The sequence below is a fragment of the Rhinolophus sinicus genome, chromosome 5 (assembly GCF_057876585.1).
Source record: "Rhinolophus sinicus isolate RSI-liver-muscle chromosome 5, RSI-T2T, whole genome shotgun sequence".
NCBI lineage: Eukaryota > Metazoa > Chordata > Mammalia > Chiroptera > Rhinolophidae > Rhinolophus > Rhinolophus sinicus.
In genome coordinates, this window is record NC_142505.1 from 56305263 (window position 1) to 56319299 (window position 14037).

The window sequence follows — 14037 nt, forward strand, 5'->3', positions numbered from 1 at the left end:
CCAGCGTCTGAGCATCTGAGACCTTGCCAAGTCATGCCAAGAACCACTCGAAGGCATACAATGCCCGCACGTTTTCTCTAGTCTGGGAACCATTCAGTGCTTTCTTTGAACTATTTTATTTGAACATCCTGGTAAGTTATTCATGTTCTGCTAAATAGCTCATAATGCTGTGGGGGAGGAGAGGCAGTGAGCTGCTGTCGGGAGTGACCCTTTTTATGAGTTTCTTATGAATCAACAACAATAAAAAAAGATTCTCATTAGTCTAAGCTTCATTGAGATAGGCGAGAAAGAATGAGAGGCAGTGGTTAGGGAAAGAAGAGAGCAGTGCTCTCAGGAATCCTTGAGGCCCAAGAGTCTATCGACCCAAGTGAATTAATCATCATCACTCCTGTGAACCATTGCAATAGAATCCCAACTGCTCTTCTGCATCAAACTCTGGCTCCCGGCACTGCAGCCAGTGTGCTCTTTTGAAAATACACATCTAATCATAGATCCCCATGCTTTCTTCTCCATGGCTTAACGAGGCCCTTTGTAGTGAGGCCCTTTCCTGCCTCACTGGCAGCTTAGGGCATAACTTGGTTTCTGATCTCTAGCCCTGCTGGCCTTCTTTCAATTCCGCCTTGCCACAGGGCCTTTGCACAAGCTGACTCTGCCTGGAATGCTCTTTCCACTCCTACTGTCCTTGCTCAACTTTTATAACACTAGTCCAAATGTCTTTTAACTCCTACAGAAATCCTGCTGTGTGACTCTGTTCCCACAAACTGGTTCAGGTCCCCCTGCTATCTCCTCTCAAAGCACACTTTCGTTTTCAGCATTTATGACTATTGTCACGACTAATTATATATTTATATGACATATATATATATATATATATATATATATATATATATATATATATATATGTTTATATGAATTATATAATTATATGACTAATTATATGTTTGTGTGGCTATTTTTCTGATGCCAACTGTCACCCGTAAGCTGTGCAGGTCTATAACTGACTGTTTTCCTTTCCACTGTGCAACAGTAGCTTGTACACACAGTGAGCATTTGACAAACACGTACTGACCTAATGAATAATGTATTATGTCTAATGTAACAGACTGCTTGCTGATTTATTTATAACTGTGGCACACAAAGAAAGGTTTGGAAAAAAATATTGCTTATACCATAAACCAAATATTATTTAGAAAATATAATAAAACCAATTTATATCAGACTCTCCTGCACACCACACCATAAGATGGAAGCTGTGACTCTAAGGTGAATACATAAAACCTCTTGTTTCTTTAACTTCCTTCTGTTCTTGGCTTTAAAGGAATCAGAATCCTTGTTATGATTACCAAAGAAAAACATAATCGAGTTATCTTGTTTGAAAAATAAACCAAGTATACGTCTTCTTGAACCTTCTGGGAAGGCAGACCTTTAACTCGGAGTTGGCCAAAGTGGAGCCAATGAGAGCAAACCTGCAGAAGACGAACTATGGAGAAACGTGACTTACGTTGGTTTCGAAGCCTCGGCCTGGTCAGTCTGTAGTTTCTCTCCTCCTTCCACCTCCATCGTACAGTATACGATGCGATTTGGAGCCAAGGATTTGAGGCCTTGGACTTCCATGATCACGACCTGGAAACCGAATCACACACAGTGGAGGTTATTGCCAAAACCCATAGGCAGAATCATCCATAGGAAAATACTTACATGAGAAGTTACAGAAGAAACCAACAGGTACCTGATGGCGTCTACTGGGTTTCTACCAGCCGTGTTGGGACCAGTCTAGCATGAAGATGTCATTTTTTTACAGTGTAGCTTATAGCCTCACAGATGGAAAACAGGTTCCCTAACTCATGGGGGCCAGACAAGTAATATGAAATGAGTTACTCTTTTCTGTGTGAGACATATAGGATCAGTTTTCATTTCCAAAAAGACTTGGGCTGTCTCTTATTTCTTTAAAAATAGTCTGGATTTTAATTCAGCACTTGGCAAAAACATAGGCCCCTGAATTTACTTTTCCCTTTATAATAAGATAAGTGACGATGCAAGTGCAAAGATGGTGGGCAAGGAGCATTCAGCATTAGACTCGGAGATCACTAGGGTGTAGTGAAGACTGGGGCAAACTTGAGAGCACAGGCTCTAATGAAATGGAGCAGTGGCTACTTAGTTACAGCCCATTGTTGCCTTGTCTTTCCCAGTTCATAGTTGGCAGATACTCTAATTTTTCCTACCAGAATATGGAAATCTGAATCAGAATCAAAGTCAGAAATCTGATTTTAAAATTTTGTCAATAGTCCAAAAAGGGAGACATAGAATACTCAAACTTTGTGCAGGCCAACATTATTGGGTCAAAACAAAAATATGTCTGCATCTGCATATTCTGTTTTAGACCGAAGGAAAATGCTGGTGTCTTGATGGACCAAGACTGTACTTCCCACCACTACCCTCAAACTCCATTTCATCACCTGCTTTTCTCATATTCAGTGGTATGCCGTCATTTATTGGGGGGCGGGGGGGTGGAAATGAGTGGAGGGCAGAGATACTGATTTAAAAATCTGAAGCAAATGACATATATCAGAGATCTAGAATGAGATCTATAATGTATTTTTTTTTTAAATCACTCAATGGTACCCCATGCTAGGGAGTGGCATTACACAAGGAGAAGGATGTGGGTGGGCAAAAAGGTACACTTCTTTAATGGGCGGGATTCAAGGAAGTACAATAGAGCTGCACTGAACCAGGACTCACAAGCCACAGTTTTGCTGCTTAATAGCCATTGGTTCTCAAACAGTGTGACTCGGAATCTCCTGGAGGGCTTGCTGGGCTCCACCCCCAGTTTCTGATAAGTAGGTCTGGGGTGGGGTCCTAGAGTTTGAATTTTTAACAATTTCCCTGAAGATGCTGATGCTATGCTGATGATCCAGGAGCCATACTTTGAGAATCATTATACGTCTCATGTGACGTTGAGCAAATGACTTGGCCTTGAAATCACTTTATTTTTCTTTCAAACCTCCTGAGCCTCAGTTTCCTCATCTGTAAAGTGGATAATGATATATGTGTCCTATTTCTCACTGTGTGTGTGACATTTGATCCACACACACACACACACACACACACACACACACACACAGAGGGTGCCAAAAAAATGTACATGTTTTAAGAAAGGAAAAAACTGTATTAAAATTATACTGATGGAAACCACTTTGAGCACCTCTTATAATTGCAGAAGTCAAATGTGACTTGTATTCATCTTTTGTTATTGTTATATATTTAGTATCACAATTTGAATACAGTTTTTTCCTTTCTTAAAATGTGTATACGTTTTTCTGGTACCCTCTGTGTGTGTGTGTGTGTGTGTGTGTGTGTGTATAATTGAAAAATTTTAAACTGAAAGGAACCATAGAAATGAAAAACAATGGGAGGAACAGAGGAAAGAACACACTTTTTGGACTTTAAACGATCTGAGTTCAAATCCCGAATCTGTATCTTCACTACCTGTGTAATCATTTGCAAGTTCCTTAACCTCTCTGAGGCTTCTTTTCACATCGGCAAATGCCTCCAAAGAGTGCTGTGAGGATTCCCTAGTTAATGATGGCAGAGCACCTGGGCCGCAGCAGCATTCTGCGAATACCTATTGTTTTCATCAGAGCACCTCCCCCTGCCCACAGCCATGCCCAGCTGGCATCCTGAACCTTAGTTCTCTGGCCGCAGTTCACTGCTCTCATGTGTCCCTTCCAGCCATGCAATTCTATAATTACACAGACTATGTCTCCTACCAATCCGAAAATTCAAACCCACTGCGCTGATGAGATGACAGTCTCTCTCCCTCTTCTTGCTTCCCCTTTCCACGTCCCCCAAAACACGTCCCCAAGTAAATGTACAATGTTTTTTGCTGGCAGTTTTGGTATAATGTTCAATTTAGTGTTCTAATTAAAAAGTATCTGGGAACCCTGGGGCATTTCATTCTGTACTTGTACTTACAAGTTAAAGCCTGTTTTAATCATGTACATATGTGGGTATGATTGGGGTCTGGCCCACACCTAAATTTCAGACAATCAGCTGTATAATATTGAGTACTGATACAGAATTAGAAAATTACAGATTTAAAAGCTTCATGAAAATCAATAAACAAACCACTTCTCCCCCCGCTTCTGTAGAAAGAAAAGAGGCAGTAGGGAATAAATTGCCACCTCTAATTGGCAATAATCAAATTCAAAAACACCTAAGAAAAAGCGTTCAGTGCCTCAGGTGTCAGGATTAAAAAAGAAAGAAAGTTTCTGTGAAATTACACTGATCATTTTTTTCACGTTCCAAGTGCTCTATATTTAATTGAACACTGCCTCTTTTGACTGCAAAATATGTGTTGAAAATACTGTCATATGGCTATCTCAACCGAAACTGAGCGAGCACAAATTACCTGCAGCTCATTCACAGCAAGCCTGAATGATGGTCTAGAAAACGAAGTCTGCCTTTACAAATTCTAATCACATCTACAGAAATTTGATCTATTCTCTTGTTCTCCCAAAACTAGGGTCATCATAAAATCCGTGTGGAGTTTTGAACTTCAATAAGTTATGAATGGTTCTCTAACTTAGGAATACATAAGTACCTGGGTAGCTCATGAAAATGCACATTTCTGGCCTGTACTCTCCTAGAGATTCTTTTTTCCTATAACTTTATTGAGGCATATTTTACATGTCATGTAATTAACCTGTTTTAAGTGTACAATACAGTGGTTTTTGTAAATGTACTAAGCTGTGCAATCATCATCATAAATTAGTTTTAGGACATTTTTTATCTTCCTCCAAAAGGTCCACCCCTTGCCTCAGTAAACACAAATCTACTTTCTGTTTCTGGAGAGTCACCTTTTCCGGACATTTCATATCAATGGAATCAAACAATATGTGGTCTCTTGTGTCTGGTTTCTTTCACTGAGGGTAATGTTTTTGAGGTTCAATAAATCAAAGCACATATCAGTAGTTTCTTTCTTTTCATTGCTGACTTATATGGATGTACCACATTTTGCCCATTCACCAGTTGATACACATTTAGATTGTTTCCATTTTTGGCTATTGTGAATGATGCTGCTATGAACATTTGTGAGCAAATCTTCGTGAGACATGAGTTTTCATTTCTCTGGGGTAGATATCAAAGAGTGGCGTTGCTGGAACACACAGTAATTTTATGTTTAGCTTTCTGAGAAAACACCAAACTATTTTCCAAAGTGACTGCTGTGTTTTAAATTTCCACCCCCTAGAGATTTTGGTGACTAGGACAGGGTGGTGTCAGGGCTCCGCATATCGAACCTGCTTCCCAAGGTGATTCTAATGAAGCTAGATTGCAACTACTCCTTAAATTCTACCTATGAAAAAAAACTTCTGAGTAGAAGTTAGGGAAATGCATTGACATATTGAGCATTCTACCCCAATTCTAGACCAAATGGGTTTTTTCTTTGGGTTATGAGATAAATAAAAAATGCTCCACCACAAGAGTGTCTCTACGCTATAACCAACAGGAGAGATGACAGGAAAGAAAATTTACAACTCACCATGAAATGATGCTAGATTTCTCCTCTCATAACTTCAACACAGGTTGCCCTAAATCTAAACTTTCTAAATTGCATAGGTCTTTACAAAAAATCCTCGCTCACTGTTTTAAAACAGGAAAAGGAATGCAAGGTTAAATTTAGTAGGTGGTTCTTAAGACTGCATTTTCTTGAGAAAAGCATGGGCTCCTGGAGATGGGGAATCACTTGCTGATTAGCTGACCTGTGCTTAGCAAACTGTTATTTCAGTAACTGCCCCTGGGGTGTAAGGAGGAAAACAAGCTGATTTTAATGCGTCTAATCACCAATGTTCTGCTTGCTGTGCCAGGAAGCTTTCAAGGGTTTAGAGCTTTTTACCTCCAAGGAGAAAGACAGCACGACGTCGGACTTGGAGAGCTGGTTCTCACTCTCCTCGCCCATGTCGATGATGGAAGCATTGTGGCTGCGCTTGAGCTTCTGAAGCTTGAACTCGCCACCTTTGGACACTGGCATGCTCTCCAAGTTGGCCATGAGCAGGTTGACAGAGGACTTCAGCTCCTCAATGTACATGTTTTCCATTTCTTTGGATACGAACTTGGGAAATTTGCGTTCCTGGCAAAACAAAAGAAAAACATGAGCAGAGGAGTAAATAGAGACCTGACTTACATAGAAGGTTTGCATCTTGGAACCCAGAGTTGGGAACGTGGCCCATACACTGTGTGGCACCATGCTAGCAAAATGTTCAGCCTAGTGGAGTGGACAGCTGCCTGCCTTCCAGTTCTTGATAGTCCCTACCGGGTAACAAGCATTCATAAACATATAGTAAGGAAGAGTCAATTGTTTTATTATAGTTCTATTTGTTTTCTCCAGCAAGTCTGATTTATGGAAAGAAAAATGGGGTGATATTTTTCAAATCTGATTTTAGTTAAAACAGTGTTTCTCTTTAGCAAAATGCAGTCAGTCGTTTCTAAGTTATGGAGACAGAAAGACACCCTATTTCTGGATATCTATTGAGATTTTCTCACTTGAATAATTCAAAAGGAGCTCATTTGAGAAGTTTCAAACATAGCTGGTGGCTATTTCTAAAAAGAATAACTACTGTTTTCAAGAAAAATTGAAAAAAAAATAAATTAATGAAAAAGTTCATTAAAATTCTTTAGAAAAGAAGTTAAATCAATTCAGTATCAGAACTGACCTGTTTTCTCACTGCATTGCATATGAATTCCATTGTAATGGCAACATGTTTTAGCTGTGCTATTTGTTTCTTCATGCCTCTAAGTCGTCTAGGATCCTTCAATATACTTTGGATTGATCCCCTTCTCAAATAATCATTTCCTAATTGAAACATGAGCTTGTCCTCCCCAGGCCCACTCCATAACTGATCAGGTAAGGGGCAAGCAAAATCAGTTTGACTTTTTCTTTTCTTTTTTTTTTTTTTTTTGCGAATGACAGAAAAATCTAATTTAAACTAGATTAAACAATGAAAAGAATTTATTGGCTTGAAAATGTCCTGGGGTAGCCCAGCTTCAGGTAAGGCTGGAATCAGCACTCAAATAATATCACCACAATTGAGTGAGTTTTGCCTCCAAATCTTGGTTTGGGTTCCTCTGGGGTGGCTCCATTCTCAGTCTTGTTTCACTCAATGTCACAAAAAGTTGCTAAATAACTGAACCTCAAAACAGCATATCAAACTATCTAAAGGAAGAGAGAATTTCTCCTCTTGTAATGACCATGGAAAATGGAGAGATTCTTAATCAAAGAATTCTCACCCAACGTCTGTACATATATTGAGCCAGTTTCTAAGGCCAGGAACAGGTTGTGTTGAATTGCTTAGGTATGAGTCATATCCTCCATCCCTGTGGCTGGGGGTAGAACTCTACCTAGAGCATATGAATTGCTTTGTCAATTCTGGGTGGCAAAAAATAATGTATATAGTACATGGGCACCTGGCTCAAAGTCAACCAGCTAATTCTATTAAGTGGCCAGCAATCAACCAGAATTATTTTCTCAGACAATTGAACTAAGAGATACTGAGATTGAATTCAGTGGTGGAGCTGAAACAGTAAGATCATGTAGACTCATGGGTGGCTGCCATACTGAACCAAGTGAAAGCAGAATAAGACCCTTGACAAAGAAGAGAGAAAAAGATGTAGAGAGATAGACAGAAAAGGAGGAAGGCAGAGACTGAGAGGAGAGAGGGAGGGCAGGAGGGCAGGAGGGAAGAGAAGAGGAAGGAATAAACTATCGAGAGTCACAGGAAAAGAGCTTTGACTTTTATTGGTTTTCTAATTCCCACAAAACCTAGTTATTACTTTTGTATTCTGGATCCTTGAGGTCTTATTTTTCATATAATAATTCTCCCTACTAACTACTTAGCTAGAAGGGCAGCTCCTCTTTGCCACCACAGAGCTTCACTCAGATTCACATAGTGGGTCCTCTATGTAGAGCTTGGAAATGCCTCTGTGCTATGCCAGTCTTTTTCCTACTCAGAGACCATCATAAGTGCTTCCCGTTCCTCCTGCCTCCCTATGTAATCCTCAGCCATCTTGTCACCTTCCATATTTCAGCCTCAAAACTTCACTTCCCTAGGTCGGGTCCTCTATTGTACTTTCTTGTAATTCTTAGCACATCTTCTTGGTAACATTTATTATAATTAATTAATAAATGATAAAATGTATTTGTTTAATGTCTGTCTTTTCTGTTGGGCCATGAGGCAGGACCATACCTATTTTGATACTTGTGCTGAATTCCTGATATCTGCAATAATGTTTGCCACATAGTAAATATTCAATATGTAGGAGTTGAGTGAATGAATGATGGCTTGACAAAAGGTCCTTGTTAAATATCAATGTCGCTAAAAGCCATTGGTGAGCAGGAGGTGAAGAGCTAATAAATTAAGTTCTGGAAGAACACTGAGATTCTTTTTCATGTAAATGAGTATGGGAGTCTGAAATCCACCCAGCAGCCTTAGAGTACCAATTCCTTCTGCAACCTCTTGGTATAATCATGTCCTGCTTTGCGGCTGGGCTCAGCCCACTGTGTGGTGCTTTCTAAACACACTGCGGGTGAATGTGAGGGCAGAAGCAGGATGGATGCTTCTGACATGAGATGATAGGCTGATGAGCTCGACAGGAGCTAGGAATGATTCAATGCAAGAGTCATGTTCTCTAAAACTTCTGCAAGTGGGCTTGATTTTTAATTATTCTTAGACTTAGTCAGGGGACAACTGTCCCTCAAAATTATGGGTACCCTTGTGTAAAGGGTCATGGAAATGTGAGAACTTGGCTAATGGGTCATCATCACTTGGAAACATTTATGGCCATCAATACTATACCTGGTACAGTACTAGGTATAGGAGGATCATTATGTCAGGATGTGGACTATTCTCCTGGAGCTTATAGCTAGTGGTGAGAAGGCCCTACAAGGAAACATCAAGGTTGATGTAACGGAAGTCTATGAGATGTGAACTCTTCCTGAGAGAATTAGGGTGGCTTTTCAGAGGCGGTAACATGGGCTGTGAATGTGATGGATGAAAAGTTTGCCACCAACATGAGCTGGCTGAGACAGGGCCACTGATATTTTCTTCTTTCTATGGAAAATATAACAGGCAACCATGCATCCAAGAAGATCTACATAACTGTACATGGTCACAGAATATTTCTCCATATCGTTTTGAACATGGTACTTCTTGAGAGTAAGGGAAAAATGAGATAGGTTAATTCATGATTGCAGAGTGGTCTCCAAGGCCATGATAAAGGCTACCACGCAGCAAAGGTCGTTACACTGATCTATCGCTTTCCTCCTCTTATTGGAGCCCAAACCTCATAACCACGTGGGATTCTTGGGGAGCTGGGTAAGTGGTATCTCTCATCTTCACTGGAAGCTCCTGGCCTTGCAGTTGCCAAGGAGACAGTGAGAAAAACTATCATGTCTATGAAGTGGGTTCTTTCCTGCTAATCATCCTTGAGATACCTACTCATCTTCAGGAATCACTCAAAGCCTTTACCTCTACAGTCTTTTTTTTTTTTTTTTTCTTCTTACATTTTTTTCAATTAGTTTGACATTCAATATTATTGTATATTAGTTTGAAGTGTACACCATAGTGGTTAGACATTTACATAATTTACAAAGTAATCCCTCTGACTAATACCCACCTGGCACTATACGTAGTTATTACAATATTATTGACTATATTTCCTATGCTGTACTTTATATCCCGTAGACTATTTCATAATTACCAATTTGTATTTCTTAATCCCTTCCCCTTTTCCCACTCACCCCTCCGAAGCCCTCTCCCACCTCGCAACCATCAGTTTATTCTCTATATCTATTTAAACTCTCCAGTTTCAAGCACTGGAAGAATACCCAGTAGCTACAGACAATATCACTCTGGCCCAGAATTAGCATCCACCAAACTTTATGTAGCAGAATATTGGAAAAATTCAAAGAATTATCACTCCTTCCAGAAGTTGGACAGTTCCTAACAACATCATAAAAAGAGACTCATAAAACTGAAGTCTGCAAGGGAAAACAAGGCCATTTTTCTGCCCTGAGTACTTAAACCTTGAGAAGAAATAGCATTCTGTCAATCTAAGCTGAGGTTCTTGAGGGGAGTTTTTAGCAGCGGGCCCATTACAAACACATTTTAAAGCTGAAGTTGTGCCAAAATAAGGAAAATATAGTCGTCCATCTCGATTGCTACGTTCCCAAGCATAAAAGCAAATTAGCCCTGACAAAAAGATTGTTTTTTTCATACTGCTTTATGAAAGACACGGCATACGGGTGGGCAAAGTCTTCCAAAGAAAATCTTTGCTGGCCGTTTATTTTTGTTTTGGGCTGATAACATTCCTCAGTGGGGATGTCCTCCCAAGGACAATTCCTACCAGGGTTGTTTATGCTTGGTCACACTGAAGGATTTTTGGAACATCTTGAAAAATAGCATTTGAAAGTGCTAACAGCTCTGTCAGCCATTTGCTTTGCTTTTCTGTCTTTGCATTTTTACCCACAGAGGATGAAATGGGTACATGTAAAAGCTTATAAGGGTACCCCTACTCAGATAGAGGATCCTTACACTCGAAAGGCTCAAATGACATATACTAGTGGACAATCAGAAGGAAGGAGGTGGCAGAACACTTCCTGGACATTGGAGCTCACCAACAGCATTGCAATAATTTGGTCCAATCTCTCAAGTGGCTCCTATCATGTGTCAGGTAGTATGGTTGTTACTGGGGATGAATGAGCCATCAGATTGGTAATGGGATGGGGGACCATGATGAAAGCAACCAATTAGACACCATGTGACACATGAAGTAACAGAGGCATGTACAGGGTACAAAGGGCACCAAGGAACCGTATCCAGCCCACGTTAGCAAAATAGACTCTACTTTGAATCCTGGGTCTGCCACTTACTAGCTGTGTGACTTTAGACAGGTTTTTTAATATGTCTGAAATTGTATTTCTACATTTGAACTGAGAATAATGAACCTCTAGAGTAAGAGATAATAACCAACATTAATACTTTTGACCACTGACTGTGTGCATGTATGTGTGTATAATGTATATGTATACCTATATGTATACATATACACATGCACTAATACCAATACATGTACACATATGCATACACATATATACATATAGACACATACACATATCCATACTCATATACACACACACATATGCATATATATGCATGCATACGTCCACATCCATATCCATATACATCAGGCACCAACTACCCCCGCACCGCTAACAATCCGATACCAATGAGGGTGACTATAGTAAAGACCATGATGCCAGTTGGCATTTACTGAGTCTTAACTGTGCACTGGGCACTAGTCTAAGCAGTTTACACGCTGTACCTCATTTAATCTCTCCAACAACCCATTGAGGCTAGTGCTATTATTTATTACCATTTTCTGCAGGAAAATGAAGCATAGAAATTAAATCAATAATTAGTAGAATTGCATTTGAAACCCAGAACCCATGTCCTTAGCTACCATATAATAGGGCAGAACCATCTGGCCCCAAATGGTAACAGAGCCGAGTTAAACCATATTAGGCTTCTCAGCACCCTCTATGCATCACGTCATTTCACAGGGCTGGTGACAGATAGTCTTCCACAGCAGTGACCGCTCCACTCTCACCAGTCCACGTGGACTGGTGTAACCAGTCAATAGGATGGCGGGCATCGGGTAAAGTATAGGAAACGATGGACGAGGGCCGGGCAGTTGGGCAAGAGGAAGGTCTTGGTAGTAATTTGTCAAAATCAGCATCACAGAAGTTAGAAGGCATTTTGGGCGCAGGTATAGTTTTCTGGATTGGCTTCTTTACTCAAATCTGTCTTTAATTGTCTTGGTCTTACTTCCTCAGCTTTTATGAATTGGATGGACTTCCCTTCACTTGAATGAACTTCAGAGAACCTCTTTGGCATTTAGATTTTTCCTTGAACTCAGATTTCCCTGGTTTCTTAGCTACCGGAGGAAGGCCTGAGTCAGGGAGGTGCTCTCCACACACATTCTTTCATGCAAAAAAAATGAACTAAATGCCTCCCGTGTGTGGGGACACGGTACTACTTCATGGCACAGGGTGGACGCCAGGTGCTACAAAATTAATTTACAGGCTGAGGGGCAGCAGCATTCTCTGGTAGGAAGGGAATCCATTTCCACTTTATTTTTGGCAATGTATGAAGCAGAACTTTTTCATCCGGGAAATATTTGGATATTATTTTGCTCCTGGGGGAACAGTTTCATCCATGTTTGCAACAGGACCGTGGCATGAGATGGGAATTTCACTCTGCAGAAAACAGGGGTCTAAATGGCAATTTCACATTTACTTGATAGCTTGAAAAACAAATGGTGTTTCACTGCCAGACCTCTGCCACTAATACTACAAAAGCTATATTATTTGTCTTATCTAATTAGCTCAAGAATTTTTGAATTTTACCTTAAAACGTGGCCAAGAGAACTGGCAACTATCACAGCAGCACTAATGCCACAAACTGCCTGTTTAAGCTCCAATGTCAACTTCTGATCACACAATTTAAATAACTTAGACTTAATTCATGGGTGAAATTTGGGGACACAGTAATATCAACATGAGAGGATTTGAGAAAATGTTTGAACAGGGATTAAGAAGTCTTGTCTACCAGATTAAAAAAAAAAAAACGCGTTCAGATTTCCTCATGGAGCTTTTAAGACAGCATGTCTGATGTCCACAGCGGGGGCTCATGCAGCCCTCTCTGTCTGATGGCTTGTGGGATATTGGTGTGAATTAACAGATTACAGTGTTAGGACTGTGGGTAGAGGAAAGCCACTGTGTACTTTCCTCCCGTCTCTCCAAGAAGAAAGGACAAACGCAGGCCTTTCACAAGTGTGTGATGATGAAAATGCTGCAGGCAGAACCACTAGGGGTTACAACCTCTTTTCCGGATTTCAAGGGAATCAAAGTAGAAAGGATTCAGAATTCCAGGAGCCAGTTTTGCCTGATGCTGTTGCTTCATTTGGCCTGCTGGATAAACTGAAGAGACTACAGAACAAATTTCAGTCAAAGAAAGAAAGCAGCTCCCTGGAGGGGCAGCCATCAGGGAGAGAGGACCTGGAGCAGTCCTCTCCCAGCGTAACTTTCTATCTGTCATCTGACTACTCAAAAAAAAAAAAAAAGAGCATGAAACTTAGAATTAGAGCACCCAGCTTTCTATTTACCAGCTGAGTGAACTTGAGCACATCACTTAAACTTTTTGATGTGCCTACATTGGGGAGAATTACTGTAACTATCAGGATTGTTTGTCATATAGGTCTAAAGGAACTCTCCAGTTTAGATGGAATCACACAGCCTGCCACATTTAACAAAAGGTCTGATTAGCAGAGAGGAGCGGTCAGGATGAGGTAGGTAAAGGCCTGTGTGAGGGGCATGTTGGAGACTTAGATTGGGGTGATGGGGAAAATGAGAGGCTGTATTTGAGTAGGCATGTTATAATGATGGTCATGCAGACTGGCTAGGACTGCAGATTCCCATCACTGAGTGACCCTGGCCGAGTCCTGTAATATCTTAATGATAGCACATTTTTTATAAAGTTATTCGCGGGCTAGATAGGTTATCAAATGCAAAATGCTTAGAAGAAAGAGAGTCTGACATATAGTAAATGCCATATAAGTGATTGTTATTAATTTGGGACACATCTTGGGGCATCTCCCAATTCATACCGACCATAGCACCCACAGCCTGATCTCTTAGGTACCACCCTCACCCTCAGTGAGGTATTTCCAGTACCTGCCTGTTCAGTGAGGCCTTCACCCCCTTTCCACGGTAGATTAGTTGATTGTTCCAGTGGTTGGCCCTTGAACAAAGTTGGGCCAATGAGAGGCCTGACTCTTGAAATTGTGAATTTGAAGAGGATAGGAAGAAAAGGGGAAAGGGAAGACAGGGATAAAAATTTGAGAGAGAGGTTGATTGGCTAAACGATTTCCTACTTGGCCACACTGGAGACATGCAGAGCTGTGGAGCAATATGTTTCCCATTGA

General features: G+C 40.6%; 1 protein-coding gene across 20 annotated transcripts in view; it reads right to left on the reverse strand.

The window, feature by feature from the left end:
* Window positions 1–14037, reverse strand: part of CADPS (calcium dependent secretion activator) — a 465169-nt gene that overhangs the window by 233082 nt on the left and 218050 nt on the right. For all 20 annotated transcript variants that reach the window (XM_074313221.2, XM_074313220.2, XM_074313223.2 and 17 more), the window contains exons 5-6: window positions 5894–6127; window positions 1502–1623 (exon numbers count right to left, since the gene is read on the reverse strand). In XM_074313221.2, the coding sequence (XP_074169322.1) occupies window positions 1502–1623; window positions 5894–6127 (356 nt within the window). The remainder of the gene's footprint in view (window positions 1–1501; window positions 1624–5893; window positions 6128–14037) is intronic.